Genomic DNA, 22,622 nt, shown 5'->3' on the forward strand with positions numbered 1-22,622 from the left:
AATGGGATGCATGTGGGGGATTAAAAGACCAGATGCAACCCTTGTCTGAGAGAAAAGTCTTTACGGCAGTGCTGTCAATGTTTGAGGTTATCTTCAGTTCCTTACAGGCACCAATAAAGTTCGTGCCGCGGTCGGAACGAATGTTTTTGACCGGGCCACGCACTGAAAGGAAACGCCGTAGCGCGTTGATAAAGCTAGATGTGTCGAGGGATTCTATGACTTCAATGTGCACAGCTCTTATGCTCATGCACGTAAAAATCACTGCCCACCTTTTACTTTGAGCGCAGCCGCCTCTGGTTTTCCGCGAGGAGACAATCCATGGGCCGAACACATCAAGACCTACATTAGAGAATGGAGGATCTGTTGAAAGACGATCAGCTGGCATATTAGCCATTTTCTGGATACCGAGAGGAGCTCTGAGCCTTCTGCATGTTATACAGTGGTGAATGATGCTGCTTACTTTTTTCTTTCCTCCAACTATCCAAAGGCCAGCAGAACGGACTGCCCCTTCAGTGAAGTGACGGCCTTGATGCTGGACTTGTTTGTGGTGGTGTTTGATAAGCAAAGTGGCGATGTGATGCTGGCCAGGAATAATAAGAGGAGTCTTTTCACCCTGATCAACACTTGAATAATGAAGCCGGCCTCCAACTCTGAGAAAGCCAAGTGTGTCAATGAACGGATCCAGATTTCTGAGAGGGCTTGTTTTTGGCATCCTTTCATGTTTTTGAATGCACTTTATCTCTTGGCTGTAGACTTCCTTTTGAACTGCTTGGATGATTACAGCTGACGCTTTCTCAGATTCCTCAACTGTAAATTCAGCTTTGCAGTAATGCCAGCCCTTGCATGCTGTGTTCTCTCTGTGAGCTGTCTTGAAATGACAAACTATGTGAATGAGGCGAGTGAATGCACGAGTTAATGACTTCCAGGTAGAGAACTTTGCAAAGCGTTGTGAATCCAGTTGCTGGTTTGAGGCTGCAGTGCTTAAGGCAGACACCAGGGGGCGGATTTCTGGGTCTGAGCTTGGGTCCACAAGGTCATAAGTGCTCTCAGAAATGTTGGGCTCTGGCTTGGAGAGAAATTTGGGCCCACTTAACCAGTTGGTGTGTTTCAATTGGCTAGCAGGGACGGAACGTGTTGCGTGATCTGCAGGGTTCATGTCTGTAGGCACGTAACGCCACTGGTCTGGACGGCATGATCTTCGGATGCGTAACACTCTGTTGCTGACATAGACATAAAAGCGCCTAGTCTCATTGCAAATATAGCCCAGGACTACTTTACTGTCCGAGTAGTAGGTTACAGCATCAAGCTGTAGATCTAGTTCTGTTGAAACCAGGTCTGCTAACTCAACAGCAAGCACTGCAGCGCAGAGTTCAAGTCTTGGCACTGTGTGTTCAGGGCGGGGGGCCAGCTTGGCTTTTCCCATTACAAATCCAATCTGGTTGTTGCCATTACTGTCTGTCACTTTTAGATAGCACACAGCACCGATAGCTTTAACTGACGCATCACAGAACACACACAGTTCTCTTCTTACCGCTGCTGATGGTGAGGCTTCTGTGTAGCACCTTGGAATGGAAAGCTTGGCAAGCTCAGACAGAGAGGCTCTCCATGACGTCCAGGCATCTTTCATTGCAGGAGGTAAGGGTGCGTCCCAGTCACCGTTCTCCGTTGTGAGCTCTCGCAGGATAGCCTTGCCTTGGACTGTGACGGGCGCAACGAATCCCAGCGGGTCATAGAGACTATTAATCGTGGACAGGACACCCCGCCGTGTGTAGGGCTTGATTTCACTGGAGACATTAAAAAGGAAACAGTCTGTCTTGAGATTCCAATCAAGCCCGAGGCTGCGCTGCAATGGCAGTGTGTCTGCATCGAGGTCAAGGTCTTTGAGGTCACTCGCGTGGTCACTGGATGGAAAGGAGTCCATGACCTCTTTGTTGTTCGCTGCAATCTTGTGAAGTCTCAGATTTGATTTAGAGAGCACATCCTGTGTTCTTTTTAACAGGCTGATAGCAGCTTGAGCTGTGGGGAGGGACTTCAGCCCATCATCGACATAGAAGTCATGCAACACAAAGTGCTGCACATCTGGGTCGACATGGAATTCGTTTCCTTGGACAGACTTGTGTAGACCATGAATAGCCACTGCTGGTGACGGGCTATTGCCAAAGACGTGGACATTCATGCGGTAATCCACGATGGCTTTTGAGAGGTCGTTGTTCTCGAACCAAAGAAAACGTAAGAAGTTACGGTCCTTTTCTCTTACCCGGAAGCAATAGAACATCTGTTCTATGTCGGCTGTGACTGCGATGGCCTCTCTTCTGAACCGCATCAGCACTCCCAATAGTGTGTTATTGAGGTCAGGTCCAGTTAACAGCACGTTGTTGAGTGATATGCCATTGTATTGGGCGCTGGAATCGAACACCACACGGATTTTCTTAGGCTTTTTCGGATGATACACCCCAAATGTTGGTAAGTACCACCTTTCTTCATCCGAGCTGAGAGGGGGGGCCAACTCTGCATGACCGTTCCGAAACATGTTGTCCATGAAGGAGAGAAAGTGGTCTCTCATCTCAGGCTTTTTATCAAAGTTACGTTTCAGAGACATGAGACGCCTCAGCACCTGTTGTCTGTTGTCTGGGAGCCGTGGACGTGGGTTCTTAAAGGGTAATGGAGCCACCCAACTGTTATTTGAGTCTTTTTGCAGTCCCTCATCCATTATCTCCATGAACTTTGTATCTTGAATGGAGGGAGCCACCTGGTTGTCGTCCTTGTTCCGCCTGAACACTGTGCATCCAAGGTGGTCGGTTTCGCAGGTTGGCTGGTCCTCAAGATATGCTGGGGGCTCACTGGTGGCTTGGGTGTCACTGAACCTCTCCTTCACATGGAACACATTGGGGCATGCATTAAAGAGAGTGGGTCGTTGCCGCTCTGTAATGTTTGTGTGGAACGTGCTAATTGTCAGTGGCCTGTGAACATTACCTAGGCATACATTTCCAACAATGACCCACCCCAGGTCTAACTTCTGTGCGTAAGGCAGGTTGTGAGCGCCATTCACCTGTTTGCGGACTTTGTGCACTCTGATAATGTCCCGTCCTAAGAGAAGCATGATAGGGGCTTGTGGATCAATGTCTGGGATGAGGTGTGCAACTGACCTTAGATGAACGTGATGAAGAGCTACTTCGGGGGTTGGTATCTCCTCTCTGTTGTTCGGTATGTCGTTACATTCTATGAGGCTTGGCAATGGGATGCGAACAGCTCCATCTAGAGACTCCACCTCATAGCCACTGGCCCTTCTCCCTGCTGATTGCTTCACTCCAGCACATGTTCTCAGTGTGTAAGGAGCACTTGGGCTTTGGTCATGGAACATTTCGAAGAACTGTGAGCGAACCAGTGACCTATTGCTTTGCTCGTCCATAACTGCATACAACGTCATGGCTTTTTCTCTGTGGCCAGCTGGGAACACCTTAACAAGGCATATTTTCGAGCAGGAGCAATCTGTGAGTTCACCTCCGCAGACTTTTGTGCATTTGTTGGTGACCTGAGACTGCGCTGAAGCTTCATCTCCCTCCCCGCCGTGCTCAGAAGCAGGGCCAGCTTCCTGCTGCCAGGGCGCGGGACCAGGGTGGAGCGCGGTGTTGTGCCTGTTGCTTTTACATTCGAAACACTGGACATTGAGTTTGCAGTTCTTTGCTATGTGAGACGAGGAAGACAGGCATTTAAAGCACACATTGTTTTCTTTGAGGAGTGTTTTGCGCTCGTCAATGGGCTTCTCTCTGAACGCCCGGCACTTCCGTAGAGGGTGTGGCTTTTTATGTAACAAACACAGTTTTTCGCTGCCGTCAGGTTTTGTTGGAGACTCACCCGTGTCAAATGTGGCTCTGGGTGATACCTCTGTCTTGTGGACGGAGACCTCCCGTTGCCTGTTCGGCTTCCACGCTATCCTCTCTGTCCTGGGGGCTATGTCTGTATTGGTGCTGAGGCTAAAGCTTGGATCATTGGCAATACGAGCCTGCTGGATGACAAAATCGACAAAGAAGCAAAAGGGAGGATAGTTCACCTGGTTTTGATGCTTGTATGCTGCACCAGCTACCACCCACTTTTCCTGTAGACGAAACGGGAGTTTCTGTACGATCGGGTTGACACCTCTTGCTGTGTCAAGGAAAGCCAGGCCTGGTAAGTCCCCTTCAGCCTTAGCGGCCTGCAGTTCCATTAGTAGATCACCCAGCTTTGTCAGTTTAGGTCCATCTCGGTTTATTATTTTTGGAAAACTGTCAATGCGTTTGAACAGAGCATTTTCTACTGCTTCAGCTGAGCCATACGTAAGGTCTAGTCTTTCCCATGCCATGGCCAGTCCTGCTTCTGGCCGATTAACATGTATTGCTCTTATCTGCTCAATATGTTCTGCTGACTCCTTTCCAAGCCACTTTAACAGAAGATCCATCTCCTCACTCGGCTCCAGGTTAAGGCCTCTGACGGCAGTCAAAAAGGAACGCTTCCATGCTCTGTAATTTTGAGGTTTGTCATTGAATTGAAGCAGGCCTGTAGCCACAAGCTCACGGCGAGCTAGATACCTGACAAAGTCATTTACGTGTGAGCCACCATCATTTATGTATGAGCTGCAGTCATAGAAATCTGTCCGTATGGCATGTTGTGCGGGAGGAGGCTGCATGTCGTGATTTTGTTTTCTAAAGTGGTGTGTAGGAGAAGCATGCTCACCACTGGACTTGATGTGAGATAGACGAACGTCTTCAGGAGTCCTGTTAAATGGCTTGTGACTGCCCTCGTATGTGCTGATGTAAGGCTGCTGTGAGGTGAGATGATGAGAAGCAGTATTGTTCTGTTGCGGATAGAAGGGACTGGATTCAGGCTTTAGTGGTGGAGGTGACACGTTGTGGTTAGTGACCGACTCTCTCTTTGCTGATGCGTCACCGTTTTCACATGACTTAAGTTCTGAATCCCTTTCTTTTAGTTGATCAAGCACATACTGCTTTGTTCGTTGTGAGGCTTCTAAAGGAACAGAGTCTTTGTTCAGGTCACAACTATGTTTCTCACTCTTTACATCAGCAGCTGCTTCAAATGCCTCTGCTTCAGCAATGGCTGCTGCAGTCTCTTTTTTATGTTTTAGCATTTCTATAGACACTTCCAACTTAGCTTGTTGTAGCCTCAGATTTGCTTCCTCTTCAGCATAGCATAGGCGTGCCTTTGCTGCCTCAGCCTTCGCTCTTGCTCTGACTGCTGCAGACCCCACTGATGATGAACTGGATCTCACTGAACAACATGCTTGCGAGCGTGTCCTTATTGATGCACTGTATGGGTTCTCTTGTGCTGCTATATTTCCATGCAGACTCTGTTCTGCAGCCTGTAGCTCTGTGGCGTGCGTAGCTGCAGTAGCGCTTGGCTGTAGAGTATGGTCCGTTGACCGTCCCCTGGATGCGTGAGAAGACATGTTTGGCTAGCTTCCAACTTGGTCTCTTTCACCTCGCTTGCTTGATAGGCGTTGTTTTACTGTGCCGTCCTCGATATGTCTACTTTATATCTTGACAGCCAGCTAAACTTTTTCCCAACCCCATGACTCTGAAGCTTGATTTAATTCCACAGGTTTAATGGAGTTACAAGGAAAATAGTAAAACTGCAACACACAAAAAAGCAATGACAAATTACTCATAAATAAAAGCAAATTGCACAATAACTGTCGTTTTCCCGTTTGTACTCATTTTAAAACTAAAAAGAGATACATATGAAAATACTAAACAAAGTACTAAAATAAATACTGACGTGAATTACATTCACGATATTATAACATCTTTACCGTGCAGCTCGTTAACAAATAAACACATGAGAGCTAGCGTATACGTAATTCACGCACTTTCAAAACATCCTCAGATTACACTTTACACACGTAAATTATCATCAAAAACAACATAATACTTCCGGAATAATCTCACAAAACAAATGATACATACCAACGATGCTACGTCAGAGATGAGAAGAGGAAAGATACGAAAGAAGCACCGTGAATGTAACGCACTAGAGGAAAACTGCGGGAACGCAAATGAAAGCATGAGAAATTACTTATCAACTACGGATCACGCAATAGGACAAAAAGAACAGCGCGATCTTAAAATGACCATGGTTCATGACCTAAATATAAACAAAAGGAAAGGCATATTCCTAGAACATTTTAGAATGAAGAAATGTTGACTAAAGGAAGCATGTTTATATTCTGAAACTTAACTATGCTTATTTATATTTTTCTTGTTTATATTCTTATTGTTAAGAACAGAACAATTTTGATTCAGTTAAAAATTTTCTGTTGGTCGTATTTTGTTCTAATATTAATTAATATTAATATTTTGTTCAGTGTTAAAAAACTGAAACAGGAAGTGCTTCTGGACCAGTCATAGGGGTCTATTTTAAATAAGATTTATACATCTGAAGGTTGAGTTAGTACCTTTCCATTTGAAGTATGTTTTGTTAGAAAATCGCCTATAAAGTTGTCCAGATGAAGTCATTAGCAACACATTTTACTAATTATAAATACATTTTTGTGGAGGAAAAAATATAAAATATAAAAAAAGTAATTTTGACCAATACAATGTATTGTTTGCTATTGCTACAAAAATACCCGTGCTACTTAAGAATGGTTTTGTGGTCACATTTATAGATGACTTTGATGGTGGATGGATGTACTTTTGGAGCTTCGAAACATTGATCTCAGGTCAATACCATTATAAAGCAAGGTATTTTTTAATATAACTCTTAAACTCTTTAATATAATTGTGTTCGACTGAATAAAGAAATACATAAACATGACACAGAGTTGAGTACAGTAAATAATCAGTAAATTTTCATTTTGCTGGTGAACTAATCCTTTAAATTATTCATCTATCTGGAATAGACTGTATTTGCATTTGTGGCACAATGTCCTTATACCACAAAAAATCTAATTTTCATCCTTTAGTTTTTGTTTGCCTGCTTTAAATTAGCAAACGAACCCAAATGTCCTTCAACTTTCATCTGTATACATTCATAATGTCTGATGATGAAAACCATGCAAAAACAGTGTAAACAAAAGCCGTCTGCTACATCTTTACCTGACACCAGGTGTGCGTCACGCCTCTGTTGACGCATCGCAAACAGTTCATGACTATATCACGATTATATTCATGCTATATCAGTGCAGATAATGCACACATAATCAGTTCATCTGGTCAGTGAATATGAGGCAAATGTTTGTATGCAAAACGTTTCGAAAATCCAGTCAGACTCGGGCCTATCTGCTGCATCATCTGCCAGACACAGAATCCGTGTTGTAAGTCAAGGGGAGCTGGCTACAGTTATGCTCTTCTTCACAGCATTATAAATGTATGTGTTAGGAGGCCCTTAATGGCTGCTAATCCGATTTCTGCCACTGAAATCAAATCTTACTGGCGCCAGCGGTCCTCTCTTTCACTCACGAATAATGACTTTGCTTTTGGTGTCTATGAAAATGATGGACCACCAAAACGGCAGCTTCATCGTGTCCTACGTTCTCACGAAAACTCGTACCTTGTTTGTTTTTGTTATAATGGCTCTTTTTTAGGGTGGGGGTAAGAGTCGATGAAATTAAGGAGCAGCAGAAAAGGCAATTATAAATTGTTGATCCCTTGAAAGATGAGAAGGTTCTGAGGAGAAGAAGAGCCTTTGCATAGAGCCTCATTTACCGCTCGTCCGTAATGCTTTCCTGAGGTCAGGCATCGATTTCTTTCAACCGCATGCTGTGCTGATAAGATTAGGCTTTTCGATTCCTGAACTACTTGAGTCATGCAGATGAAGTCACTTTGGGTTGGATTTTAAGGCTGGATGGAGGTCTTTTCATTTGGTCACGGCTCCTTTGAGAGCAGGCCTATGTAATATGGATCAACATGCGCTATGTCGATTTTAATTATGCTAAAATGTGTTAAATATTCTATAGTAGATTATAATCCATGTATTGCATTGGCTTTGATAATGCCACAGAAGTCAAGAGCTATCCATTTTAAACTTGAACTTTGTGTATTGATTAATCTGAAATGCATCACACAGATAAATGGTAACATTTATATAAAATGTAGATGGCACGTCATGATCGTAGGGTAAAGGCCAAACTGAGGAAAAATGCACTGGAAGAAGTAATTCATCATAATGCTGTGCTGAAGGAATATGTGGTTGATCTGGGTAACTTCCACCGAGCAAAACATTTTGGGGTTCATCTCACGTTGCCAGTTGTTCTGGCAGATTATATCTCAGCGTGTGGCAGAAGCAATGAGAGAATTCATTTCTCCACAGAAAAAACAAAATGTGTTTCGACTTACACCTGTGTTCCCTTTGCTTTCTTTTCTACCCTTGACACTTGCGAACCCTTTAGGGAAAACTCTCTCTTTTGTTGCCAAGGAGTGGTAATCAATTTTCCGTGCAGATATCGGCCATTTAAAGCTGTTTTTGATTAGCGCTAACTTGTTTGTTTGTTTGTTTGATGCTGAACATCATGCTTAACTAGTGTCTTTTGGCAGATGCTTGCCGTATCTACAAAAGGAAACCAATCAAAGCCGGGGTTTTTTCACCGAAATGAAAAGGATAACAAACCAATGTTTATAGTCGTAAAAGCGGTCTGGCTCTATATGTTTGTCATATACAACATGTTTACTTTCAGCGTTTCCAATCAGAAACCCCAAAAAACTGTTTTGGTCTCTCTCGATTTCCTCTTTAAAGACCTCACTTCTCTCCGTGGTAATGCAAACAGCACAAACTGTTTCGAAACGCATTATTATTGTCTTGAGGCTGACCGTTCTCTGTGACCCTTGCTAATTGAAGTTGGCAATTAAAAGTAAATATTAGATTCGCAAACACAGCCTGCCAGAAACTCAGGTTGAAACACATTAAAGTAGTTGAAGACATCTTGATATGATTTTCCAATTCAGCCATTGTTTTGACTCGCACCGGGACAAGGCTTTCCATAAGGATTGGTTGCCCTCTAGCTGTCGTTGTGAAATATTATGCAACTTTACAACTGCACAATGATTTAAAGTGATTAGGTCAGGTGTGCGCGTACATATAGTATATAATTAATTCCAAACCAATTCAAAGTATGTGAAAAGGAAAAGCTAGTGTTTTGTGTGAGCCTTTATGTCAAGAAACTTTGTTTGATGGATGACTTTGGAATGATTGGATCAGCATGCACTAACCTTCATCAGTGAATATGTGGTCCGTAGAGGCATAGCCTCAAATTGAATTCTCTCGTAGTTAATCACGCTGCTCTCCATACTATAAACACAGCTTAATGAGACAGGATATTGTTCGAATGGTTGGGAAAGAACATATGTGTTCTGGTCTTTTTAATATAGAAGTCTGCTCTTTACTGCCATCAAAATCCATCCCTCAAACTGTTTATAAAGTTCACAGCAACACCGTTTCGAATAAAACGGCCTCTTAAAATGAAAAACGAAAAAGATATGGCCTATGGTCGTAACGTGCTCGGGTGATTCTCGCGAAATTAGACTTATGAGGTGTCATGAAACATTTTGATAAAAAAAAGTAAATGCTATCAAAATAAGAAGCATAGAGTTACAAACATCACTTCTTGTACTATTTTGCACATGATTTCAAATGACATCATACAAACCAATTTAGTTTTTTTCCATATTTAAGGGGAAAATTTTCATTACCGCAACGTGTCCATGACTGGATTTGACATGGAAATATTTATAATAAAAAAATATAAAAAATAAAAAGCTTCAGTGCATGTTATACTGTAAACCTTTACAGTAAAGAAACATGTGGTATTTGGTGATCATTGGTAAATGTAGAGACAATAATAAGGAATATCAATGTGTCCAAGACCAATTTTCTCATCCTCCGCAACAATTTTCAATCATTGTTTAGGCCTTCAAGGAACTAACATTTAAAAAAAAATGTTGTAAGGGACGTAATTTACTGTGACACTCAAGATGGCTACCAGGTAAGCAGTTTTTATTTTTTTCTCTCCAGATAAAAGTTACAATTTTGTTTGTCATAGTACCTCGACAACTTTTAAGTTCTCATTACCGAAATATGAGTTTGTAAATGCATATATCTAATGTAATATCATGTTGCGGTAATGATAATTTTTGATAATGATAATCTAAAAAATGTAAATAATTCATAGGAAATATTTTTTAAATTGTGCAACAAAAATGGCTTCAATGGCTTTTTAAAAATTCTGATGCTGGACACCTTCTAAATCTGGATTTTGTGAGATACACCCGCTCGGTTTTGTGCCTTTGCAGCTCAATTGAAACAATTGAAAGTGACATGTATTACATAGGTTCAATGGTTTTGTTGTCGCTGTTGTTTTTAAATCAGTTACATAGAGATTCGGTTCGTTTCAATCGGGCAGTCGGCGAAATGAAACGAGCGTCTCCGCGTGCAATGCAGGCCATTGTGTAAACGAGGGCATTTTTCAATTGCGCCAGATTGCGGGACTACACGAAATGGTTCCCAAAAATAGCATCGTATTAATTGCAGGAAATTGCTAGTGGAAGATTAAGTGAAATTGTTAAATTTTTTCTTTCTGCGCCACCAGAAGAGAGCAAAAGCAGCCGTGCTCGTTTCTCAGGGTTGTTTCCACTTAAGAAAATCATTTTCTAAGAATTCGCATGGCGGAGTCGGGAATGGCAAACGGGCAGCTGTAAGAGAGCCAAGAGCTGGTCTGTATGTGTGTGTGTGTGTGTGTGAGAGAGAGAGAGGCCGTTCGAGATAAAGTCACCACACATTATGCTGCCTTGCCTCATTTTGTGGTGCTAAATGGCCTGAACAAGTGCAATAATACGATTTCGAGCCAGGCCTTGGACTGTAACTATAGTATGATCGTTTTCTGTAGCCTGTATGTGAACCATAGCATTGCTAACAAGGAATGTGTGCCAGATCAGGATCCAGATACCACCCAGCATCCAAACCTAACTCTTCCCCCTTTGACAAATTTTCAGTCAACGATCGCACACATGCACACCTCCTTATCTTATTCGCCGCCGTTGGATCAAACAAGCTCCCCTTGGTTATGTGCGATATGCCACAGTGGCTTCCATGAGCCATGCTATCCCAGAGTGCTTTGCCACACCTGGCTTACATTAATTCTGGTTTGAGAAACCTGGCTGTGCGTGTTATGCAGTGTTTTTTAAGCTGGTGTGCGAATGGTTGGTTGTAGGGGGGCGGGTTAGGAAAGGTTCATTTGGTTTTGGGTTCTGCTCTGAAGGCTGCTGTCTTTGAATCATAAAATCATAATTCACAAGTCTCAAACGGTATGTTAATGTCCTTTTTTTCTCTCCTGTTTTGCCGCAGGGGGTTCGGGGAAGGGACAGAGAAACAAAGAGCAAAAAAAGAAATCCAACAAGCAGAGGCTGCGTTTCCGGGCCCAGAACCAGCACAGCGACCACCTGGCATCTGTTCGGGCTGCCCAGTGAAAGACTTGTCGATGGAACAAAGACCAGAAAGCTGCTAACCCACGCTCCACACGTTCACACGTACCCTTGATGAAAATACACACACACATGCATCCAAACAGGATTATTCGCACTCCACTCGCACTGTCTCCCGCCTCCTGCTGCATCCCGCGCCAGTGAAACGTCCCTCGAACCTGTGACCCCACTGTGATATCATGGAAAACTATAGCAGCTGTTCATATGGCTCATATCTCGTCCCATTTGAGGAAGAAGAGAAAGAACGGGCATGACGACCAGACGTACTGCGGGAGGAGGCGAAATCGAAAGACAGAAAGGAAGAAGATGCGATTAGAAAGTTTATAAAGCGGATTATCGAGCGTGATTGACTGACAAAGAAAAACGAGAGAGACTCTTCTGTATTTATGTACAATTGCGCCATTCCCTACAAATCCAAGGCAGATTGTGTCATGTTGTATCGCCTTTTGTCAAATAGGTACCTTGTTTTTGATAGCAATGTTACGAACATGAAACCATCATCCATAGTTGCAAAATTACTATTCTCCGCACAAAACGTTTACGTCCAGACCGCTTTATGCTTTAACTGTACATTGTGGGTAAGAATCTTAGTTGTTCAACTACAGCATGTCCACAATCTCGTGTGTACATAGTTGGTGAGTTTATCTAATAATGGTTAAAAGCATTACTGTATTTCCAGTATTGATGCATTCAGCGGTTAATGGTTATAATACCAGCTACAGTTAAATAAAGAACAAAAAGCTAAATAAAAAGCATAGCCGTTACATAGCTATTACATTTATATGGTATATAATTGATTTATTTATTGAGTCATTTTTTGTTATTATTATTATGTTTGGTGAAAACTATGTCTCTGTACCTGATACTCCTCAAAGCTAAAGTGTACATTGAACCACTTATAAAGTAACAATACAAATATCTCCAACAGTGGAAACTGACCGTGTCTGATTCGCTGGTAAATGTTCTCTGTCTAAAGAATCATTGTGTAAACTTGGTTTAGCATCCTGTACTTTATGTTGATAACAACCTGCAACAGCTAAAATATATTGGCAACTGATTGATAATGTGTATATTGTGTGCTATTAAAACGCAGTTCATGTTGCTGTTCGTGCCATTGTATATTTTCGGAACTTACTCAACATCCCGTTCACTCGCATCCCGTGGCACTATTACGTATAACATTTGTCATTTCACAGCACGCCAGAAGATACGCCCCATTGGTGGCAGAGAATGGAGCCCTTATTGGTGGATTATGACATTATTTAGAGCCAGCTGTAAGTCTTTCAGACAGGTGCAGAGGCTTTATTTCATCCATAGATACCGAAATAGCTTCACATAGATTTCTTTATATGTTTTAGGTGCCAGAAAAAAATTGAGTCACAACCATTTTTAGCTGTGTGCTATAATTGCTGCTTTTTTAAATGCCAAAAAGATCAAATTCATTAAGTCAGCGAGAGCAGAACAGTTTCTGGTTTACCTGTGATGTCCAAAAAAAAAATGTTTTAAAAATGTAATTTTATGATAAAATATCACACTAACAATGCTTCTTAATCTCAAAACTTACAAAACATTTTCATAGCAAGAACTTTTTTTAAAACTGTAACCTGTGACTTTTTTGGTTAAAAATAAACAAAAATTTGTTATTAAACAAATACGTAATCTGCGGCCAGTTGCATGAGCCTGTAATGCTGGGTACACACCAAAAGATAATCGGGCTGATTTTGGGCTGATTTCCCCCCTTCCAACATTTCTATCTATGTCCCAATTATCTTGATGGTTAAACAGATTATCTTATCAGATTTTCCCTTGGTGTGAGGTGTGTTAAAGGGACACAAGGCAGCATTTTTATGTTAATAAATCATCTTCGTAAGTCGGTATATGGTTAAATGACTCATCACATGACGAATGAAGACTCTCTCGCCCGCCCCTACCGTCTGTAGGAAGAATACCCCACTTGCAAGTTCGCTGTATCCGACCCGGTGTCCTTCAGTCTCGTATAGTCTTAGATATAGAACGCATTTACTCCCAGACACTAGGGGGAGCTAGTAGAGAAATAATACTCAGACTTGCCTTGTGTGCCTTTAAAGGATCAGTCCATTTTCTTAAAAGAAAAATCCAGATAATTTACTTACCACCATGTCATCCAAAATGTTGATGTCTTTCTTTGTTCAGTCGAGAAGAAATTATGTTTTTTGAGGAAAACATTGCAGGATTTTTCTAATTTTAATGGACTTTAATAGAGCCCAACATTTAATACTTAACTCAACACTTAACGTTTTTTTTCAACTGAGTTTTTAAAGGTCTATAAACGATCCCAAACGAGGCATAAGGGTCTTATCTAGCAAAACGATTGTCATTTTTGACAAGAAAAATAACAAATATACACTTTTAAAGCACAACTTCTCGTCATGTAGATCCGGTCGTGATGCGCCAGCTGACCCCACGCAATACGTCATGACGTCAAGAGGTCACAGAGGACGAACGCGAAACTCCACCCCAGTGTTTACAAGCGTCTTGAAAGAGGACCGTTCCTACGTTGTTGTATGTCAACTGATACTAATTAATGTCTTTGTGGCAGTTTATTGTTTACAATGGTCCGCAAATGTGCGTTTTATATATGTAACACGTGACCTCCCTACGTCACTACACATTTACGTGAGGTCGCGCCTGGACCGGACCTACACGAAAAGTTGTGGTTTAAAAGTACATATTTTTTATTTTTCTTGTCAAAAAGACAATCGTATTTCTAGGTAGATAAGACCCTTATGCCTCGTTTGAGATCGTTTATAGACCTTTGAAACTCCGTTGAAAAAAACTGTTAAGTGTTGAGTTAAGTATTAAATGTTGGGCTCTATTAATGTCCATTAAAATGAGAAAATTCCTGCAATGTTTTCCTCAAAAAACATAATTTCTTCTGGACTGAACAAAGAAAGACATCAACATTTTGGATGACATGGTGGTGAGTAAATTATCTGGATTTTTCATTTAAGAAAATGGAATATTCCTTTAAGAGTGCCCAAACCTGATCAGAAGAACGTCGGAGCCGCCCCGATCGTGAATTGTAAATATTAAACATGTTTACGATCAGAAATCCTGATGTGTTGAGGGACACAACGCCCCCAGGACAAATGCACGCACACTCTTGTGATTATCACGTGAAACAATATCCAATCAGAAAGCGAGATGATGAAAGATGGAAGCAGGCCTGCAAAGTGAAGTTGATGCAAAGTGAACTTGTCCCCACGACTTCACCCAAAACCTTTTAATTATATTCCGTGACTTTTCTGTGAAAATCATTCCAAACACTATCACTGACATTTCTTCCTGCATATCGTCCACCATGCTCATTCTGAAGTCTCGCGAGATTTTGCGACATTTCCTGTGTTCACAGTCGAGACTCTGGTTTAAAATCTGTTCGTGTGTGGTGTGCTGTCTTTGACACATCACGGCACACCACACACTATAGGAGCAAAATGGTTTAATCTAGGATTTTTATCCTCATGTTTGTGGTCTATCACATTTTAAAAATCTAATAAGATGTAAAAAAAAAACTTTTGGGGTGTACCCAGCATTATCTGACAAACTATCAATTAGTTAGGACTAAACAGTCTTACTTTCTGGCTTCAAATTAGACCAATCTATCTTATATAACTGAGTTAAAAAAGTTAGGATTAGTTTTTAGAGGGCCGTTTCCCAGACAGGGCTTATCCTAGTCCCAGAAAGTCCACAAAGATGAATCTTTGAGCTGCCTTAATTTAAAACACCTTTTACGGACAAATCTTAACATATATCAGTGCCATTGTTTTGTCTCGAGATGCACGCATGCATTATTTTTTGTAAGGTTTGTTTGTAAAAATTACTTAAATGTCTTACTATAACTAATGCCTAGTCCTAATCTTAACCCTGTCCAGGAAACCACCCCTAGATGAGCAATTTTGTAAGACTAGTCTAAGCAGTTTATGCAACATGTATTCTTATTTTACCATGATTCATAACTGTAAGCCTTATATCAGTATATACGGTAAATACAGTAATACTTTAAAATATGAACTTTTAGGTCATTTCTCAGAAAAAAAACATAACTGGGTTATATGTAACCTGCAACTTTAGGTTTTAAAGGCGCTCTAAGCGAATAATGTGCGACGTCACTTCCTGTTGATGTTTGAACTGTTTTCAAACAGACAGAGCGTAGCTAACTCCTCCCCCTCCCTTCCGTGCTTTCATGAACGCGCCCAACCCCCACCCCCAAATCCTTCTTGTCGTTTATTGGCTGGAACACTTTGTTATGGTTTCTGTTTGTAGGTTTGGCCATTTGTTGATATTGCCGTTTGTGAAGCCTGGGCTGTCTACAGAGATCGCGTTTTTTTACAGTTTGATCAGCGGACAGGCAGCAAGCAGATAGTGAGGAGATGTTTCCGGTATGTAACAAAAAATGTTTTATGGTCTAAAACGCTTCAATTCGCTTAGAGCACCTTTAAACAGAGATGGTGATAGAGAGGCATAAATTACTGACTGCAGGTTCTGAGGTCATTAAAATGTTATAAAATGTATTGAACTGTGTGCTTGTGTTTTTTTTTAACAAATACGAACTAGATCCTATATGACATTTTTACATCAAATCAATTTTGGAGCCAATAGACAATTTGTACTGTAAATGTAGTTTAAGGAATTTTTTTAAATAATTTTTATACTTTTGGAAAAGGGAATCCTTTAACCTCCTAATGATTAAAAGTGCAGCATGAAGTTAAAACAACTTGGTTTTGCAAGTCAATTCAACATTACAATTTTAACAATTTTTAAGTTTTGACTTGTAATAAGTTGACAGAACTTATAAAAACAATTTGAAATTGTTTAACTTAATTTGTTAAGTTAAAGTAACCAAAATATATGATTTGACATCTTTAACAGTGTACAACTGCCGATATAAAGATTATAAAAGGTATCTGCTCTGTAAGAACTGCACAATTTTATCCCATCTTTTGAAGCAGGGGTGAGGTCTATAAACTCTGCATGTACTGTAGTGAATGTATATGTAAACTTACCAACTGTGTTAAAACTCCCATCTGCTGTGGGTTACAAGTTAATGAACTGCTCACAGATGTCATCTCAGGGGCCACACCATGCATCACCAAACCAAATTGGAAACTGAAGGGCACGAAAGGAGCACAGTGAAGTAAATTCATTAAAGGCAAGACCACCAACTGCAATAAAACATTGCATTATTTTTTGCATTTTAAACCTGTAATACAGCACGAATGCTTTATAGCTTCTAAGGCGAAAGCCAGGAGTTTATGTTTATGTCAGTTATGGTATTTAATATCTGTCCACACATCAGAAGTCTGTGTTGCCCATTTCCTCTTCCCATCTTGCAATTCTCTTTTCATCATAAAACCACTTCTGTAAACTATGTGGCAGCTTAAAGGCAAAGCATCATGCTGTGGATGTCTGTATTTTCCTTGTGTGTGTGTTGTGTGTGGTATGAGGTTCTGGTTGATTCGAGTCTACGGCTTCCTTTTAATCTGACGGAGTGCATTTTCATTAGCTCCACTTGGTTCTATTATTATGGTCTACTTCAAAGACTAAACAAGTGGAACCACAAACAGGAAATACTGTGAGCCCGGGGCGCTAGCGGTCCTCTTGCCATCGGATTGCTCTCTCATCGTTCTGTCATGTAAGTTATAGAGAGCTTGCCCGAATTACACATTTCTTCCAGAGCAGATGCCGGAGATGGAGGTTACAGTATCGCCGAATTAATAACTTTGCCTGGTACAATAAATTTTGAAATAATTTGCTGTTTTCAATAACTGTGTAATGGGGCATTGGTTGCCCACCGAGGCAAAAGGAAATCTGGGATCATTAGCCCTCTCATTGAAAATGACTTTTTTGGCGAGAGGCACTGCGTGGATGTATGTGCACAAGGCCAGCGTTACAGGCCAAACGTGTCTGGTTCAATTTTACCATAAACATGCAAAGTTATTGAGCGAGCATAAAAAATTATGTAGCGGGATCCAGAGCACCAGTGGAAAAATTGTGCTAATACTGACAAATTCTTAAACGTCTCTTCTACAGTGTGTATTAATCCATCAATAAAAGCTAATTGTGTGTGACTTCCTGATTTTTTTTTAATTTTAAGTAATGACACAGTTATTGTCAGAAGAAGTCTTAATAATCTTGTGTCAAACAGATTCATGTAAGCAATTCGGTACACAAGGCTGTGCTGTATTGTAAAAAAAAGGTGTGTCGTGCCTAAAAAGGCCCTTTAGCTGTGACTCATTCAAGATACAGTGCTAGCCTCGAGTGCTTTATAAAACGGTTACCATACCAAGTCCACTAATGGTGCTTTTCCATTGCATAGTACCCCACGGTTTAGTTTAGTTTGGGTCGGGTCAGCTCACCTCACTTTGGCGTGGTTAGCTTTTCCATCGAGTTTAGTATCACTTCGTAGTGGGAGGGATTATAGGCGTGTCGTTATATTTACGCTGCCTACTGCTGTGACATCATACACGTGAGAGCGTTGTTGTACATTCCCATACATTCATTTATTTCTCAGTCTGCCACAAAATTAAAATTGGCCACCACAAATAGATGTTTGCTCATCGCGTTTATCCCTTCCTCTGTCTTACATGACAGTTTCTGTTCCCATGGCGTCAGTCGACGGCGCTCCACTGAGCCTCATTCAAATTGCATTTAAGCATATATAATGCGGACGTGCACGTCGCGAATGTGCCGCCACAAACTGCAAGTCTGGAAAAAACTGTTATGGTGTCCCGGATTCTCAACCTGTGGATGTTTTTAATCGCTAAAAGGGTGTTTGGAAACTTATAGCAGAACACAGATAACAACATGTTTGCTTGAGACAGCGCAAGCTAGCAGTAAGCTAAAGCTAATATTTACATTATAGCGATGACGCTTCTCTCAGACCAATCAGTGACCTACAGTGTTTTCGCGTCACGTTTGGTATCAGCTCGGGTCGCTTGGAACCCCAACCGAGGTGGTACGAAAAAAAGTATCGGGTACTACGTACTGCACCCAATGGAAAAGCTCCCAAAAGTAAGCTGACCCGACCCAAACTAAACTAAACCGTGGGGTACTATGCAATGGAAAAGCGCCATAAGAGAAATAAATGAGATGGTCTGGCTTTTAAAGGATCCATAATTTGCGTCACCTGCTGATGCGCCCACCACACCTTTCATCGGGACACAGCAGAGAAGTTTCTGATTTATTAAAATAAATATGAGACATTAATGTAGAGTAAACAGCAAAAACTAAGGTGGGGTTAGTTGTAACACGGACTGTTTAAATTGTTGCACAAGGTTGAGCGGTGTCTTTTTTAAAAGCTGCCAAAAGACGATCTCACGCAAATTATTTGAAATGTATAATTTTTCCAGAGATTTATTGATGAACGGGTGTTTGGTGGAATGTAAGTAATGGGAGAAACGAAGCTTTTCTTATCAATCGAACCAATTGCTTCGAAAATGTATTCAGTTTTTCGAAGCAGTTCGAAACACCACACACGCTGGCGACCCCTGCTGGTCAAAATAGTGTAAAAGCAGATGTGTCCAAACATTTTACACTTTTTTTTTACAAAATAATAGCAAGAGTTTTATTAAAATATGTTAAAAATAATTATTTAACTTAATTAAGACATAGTTAAAAGTGTATTATGTGTGTTTAGTTTTATTTAGGGCAAACAAATGATTAAAACTAACTACCCTTTTAATTATGCACATTTTTGTCATTAAATCTGTCTATAAACAAAATGTCAGTGTTAGTCAGAAGGATAAATGTTTTATGAACTTGCATAATAAAACTGACCCGATATCACCTAAACATATAAGACACTGGTCATGTGATCAACTCCCCCTGGTGGTGAACCATCGGATTTTCGAAACGTTTCGAAACAGTTATGACGTAATGAAGCCTCGTTTGCTAAAATCACGTGACTTGGGCCAGTTTGAAACATACTCCGAACCACTAATTCGAAACAAAAGATTCGCAAATGTTTCGAAGCCTCATGAAGCAGTGCTTCGAAAACGACCATCACTAAATGTAAGTAATTTTTTTCATCATATGTTTTTTTCGGTTTCTAAGTTGGGTGTGTAAGATAACAAATCCAATGCTATGTCATATTAATCAGTGTCTTGTTGACTAAAACATAGCATTGTTTTGAAATGTCTGCAGCTCTTAGCAACTTTTTTGGTGGGCTTGAAAATATTTTGACACTGCGGGGTTAATTGTAACGCTGTGTTAACTAACCCCTCAGCACTTACGATATAAAAAACGCTAACGTTAGCGTAATTCTTGCCGTTGTTTTAAATAGGCTACACACGAATGATTGCTGGCTGCAACAAAATAAATGTGGCTGTCTTATCAAAAATCATGTGTCAAATTTTTTTTGTTCATATCTTTAATATTGATTGAATAAGGTCACGTCAAAGATTGAAATCATAATTTGAATTGAAATGAATGGCTAAAATCAGACTTTGATGCTCATTATCTCGGGAATTTGATTTTTAAAACTGTAGTATGGTTATCACAGACAGGGTCACATATAAAAAAAATGTTTTGTCATAATTGTGCTGCGTTTTCTCACATATTTAGACATTTGTATCCATTTATAATTGAACTATTGTTAGAAAACGGCTGAATAAATGAATACAGTGTGGATATCTGTCTATTATATACAGATATATAAACAATATCCACTTCAAGTATATAGACAAAATAGTATAAAAAAATATTTGCCTGCAAACTTAATTTTAGCAAGTGTTACAACTAACCCCCTACCTGTTACAATTAACCCCACCTATGAGGTAAGCTGTAACGTTTGCACTTCTGTCACATTTGGTGTAATTGTCCAAGAATGGTAAGTACTAGAAACAAACTTAAAATGTTCATTTGTAGCTTAGATGTGTGTTGCTTGTGTAAAAATATAATTAATAAAAGTCAAAAAGCGTTAAGTTGTGCCCCGCTCTCCCCTATATCAGCTGAGTCAACCTTACAAATATACACAACATAAACAAAATAATAAACAAAACATAAAACAGTAACAATTAACTTTTTTCTGCTAAATACACACTTTTATTTGACAAATGTACATCCGGATTATGTCATCGTGGTCTCTTAATGCATTACAAAATTTCAAACATTTGCTTTGATGCATTTTTTTTTTACTTGTCTTTTTAAAGTTTGGTTTCATTCTTCCAGATGATAGGCAGTAAAATAATATTTATGGGCTATTTTTGGAGCATGGTTGTCTTGGTTACATTATTGCAGGTGCACTTGTGGATATGGCCTCCGTATTATTCCCATTGGAAAGACATTTCTTGAAAGAGTGGCATGGGGTTTGAGGTAAGTAGTACCATCTGTTTTATTCATTATTATTCTGAACGTCTTTTCTCTGGCCATGGTTGGTCACAGTAGTTTACTTGTTAGTGACCACTGCAGTCCCCAACGGCACCACACGCAAAGTCAGCTGTTTTATTTTAACCATACAACCGCACAAGACCTCAGGTTATCCCTTGAGGCCTTGAGGTCTCATAATCACACGAGAGGTCAAAGTTTCAAGTCAACCACACCATCACCACCTTCCTCTAGACTCCAGTTCAGGTCCTACTAGAAGGATTTTTAACATATGGTCTTTATCAGCACTGTTGAGTACAGTTACGTATATTTAAAAGACATTAGCTAGAGCTCTGAGCTCCCTTTATGGGCAGACAGCGCTATGTGGAGACCGAAGTCACTTTTGGCCAAGCTTCCGTGCCTGTTGCCGTAAACTCCCAATGTGATTGTACATGTTTGGCAACAGCTCTCCATTTATTCAATTTTATAGGGGTCTAGTAGCCACGTTAGCTAGCGGTTTCATGGGGAGGATTAATACGAAACACTCCTTACTAAACCTTTAATAGTACGACTGTTGAATATTGAATTACCAGCAAGGACCCAGAAGGACGATATTGATCCCACAGCAAATAACTTTATAATGAGCAAGGGACAGAGAGGGGGAGCTTTAAAAATTTTGAATGACAATGTTGTGTGCAAAAAAGGGTAACAGTAAAACCTGAATTTTTATTCAATACAGGAGATCTTTAACGTGGGCAGATCGATTCTGTCTCTTATAGGTGGTCTGTTACACACTTATTGGAGGTTTCTTATAAAAATCACTTTTAAACAAAACAAGAAGCACTATGTGTCACACACCTACGCTTTTAAAGTATGCAGGTTTTATTGGATGCATTAGTGACCAGTTTGGTATGATGAATGGGTTTGAATCTAGACACACTGTGCTGCAGTCTATAATCTCTGCTGTTTTCACACTTTACTGGTGCCATAACACCACGGTCTAACACCCACCGCTGCCTCTGTCGGACCACTCTGTGCTTCCTTCTAAATGGTGCATGGAATGGTTTCTCAATGTTCTGCACATTTTAATGCCACAACTATGCTATTTGTAGATCATTCCTTTATAATAGTTATTAAAAAAAATGTTGTGCGTGTGACTGTTGTTAATATTAAGCGTTATTTAAAGAAAAAGCTCACTCACATGAAGGTGAGGAATAAGGAAAACATTTTTTCTATTGATGAACAATGTGCACTTTTGATAAAAGCATAAACACAAAAATATACAAATATCAGAATGAACAATAAATTGGCCCTTTAACTGTAATTATAATTAATTTTATTATTTCATATATGGGTGGTTTCCTGGACAGGACTTTTAGTATTTTATTTTTATTTTATTTTTTTATTTCAGAAATGCAAAAATTATACAAGGAGTTATAGATAAATATACAACTCGCAACAAGTGGAAACCAAATAAACATAAAATTTAAAATAATTAAAGAAATAAATAAGTAAAAGAAAGAAGAAAAAATGCCAGTGGTAAGTTACAACAATTTAAAGTAACAAAGAAGTTTCATGGGTCCATCTTGCCTTTTTGTTTTTGATTTTGTCTAAAGTAATACCATATTTTTTAACTTCTTTTATAAAATGTTCACAATTTGGCTTAGCTTTCGTCCACCTTTTCACATGAATGTGATATTTTCCAAGTAAAATAAAAATTTGGATAAGGAAGCACATCTTACTTTTGGAATCAACAATGTCATCAAAAATCTACATTATATATATCAATTTGTATACATATTCCAAACAACCTAG

The 22,622-nt window shown here is 40.0% G+C and overlaps 1 protein-coding gene across 1 annotated transcript in view; it reads left to right on the plus strand.

The window, feature by feature from the left end:
- rspo2 (R-spondin 2) overlaps positions 1-12,566 on the plus strand; it is a 69,671-nt gene extending 57,105 nt beyond the window's left edge. The window contains exon 5 of the mRNA XM_065298534.1: positions 11,329-12,566. Within this exon, the coding sequence (XP_065154606.1) occupies positions 11,329-11,450 (122 nt within the window). The 3' untranslated portion in view covers positions 11,451-12,566. The remainder of the gene's footprint in view (positions 1-11,328) is intronic.
- The last annotated feature ends 10,056 nt before the right edge of the window (positions 12,567-22,622 follow it).

Source organism: Paramisgurnus dabryanus, chromosome 13 (assembly GCF_030506205.2).
Source record: "Paramisgurnus dabryanus chromosome 13, PD_genome_1.1, whole genome shotgun sequence".
NCBI lineage: Eukaryota > Metazoa > Chordata > Actinopteri > Cypriniformes > Cobitidae > Paramisgurnus > Paramisgurnus dabryanus.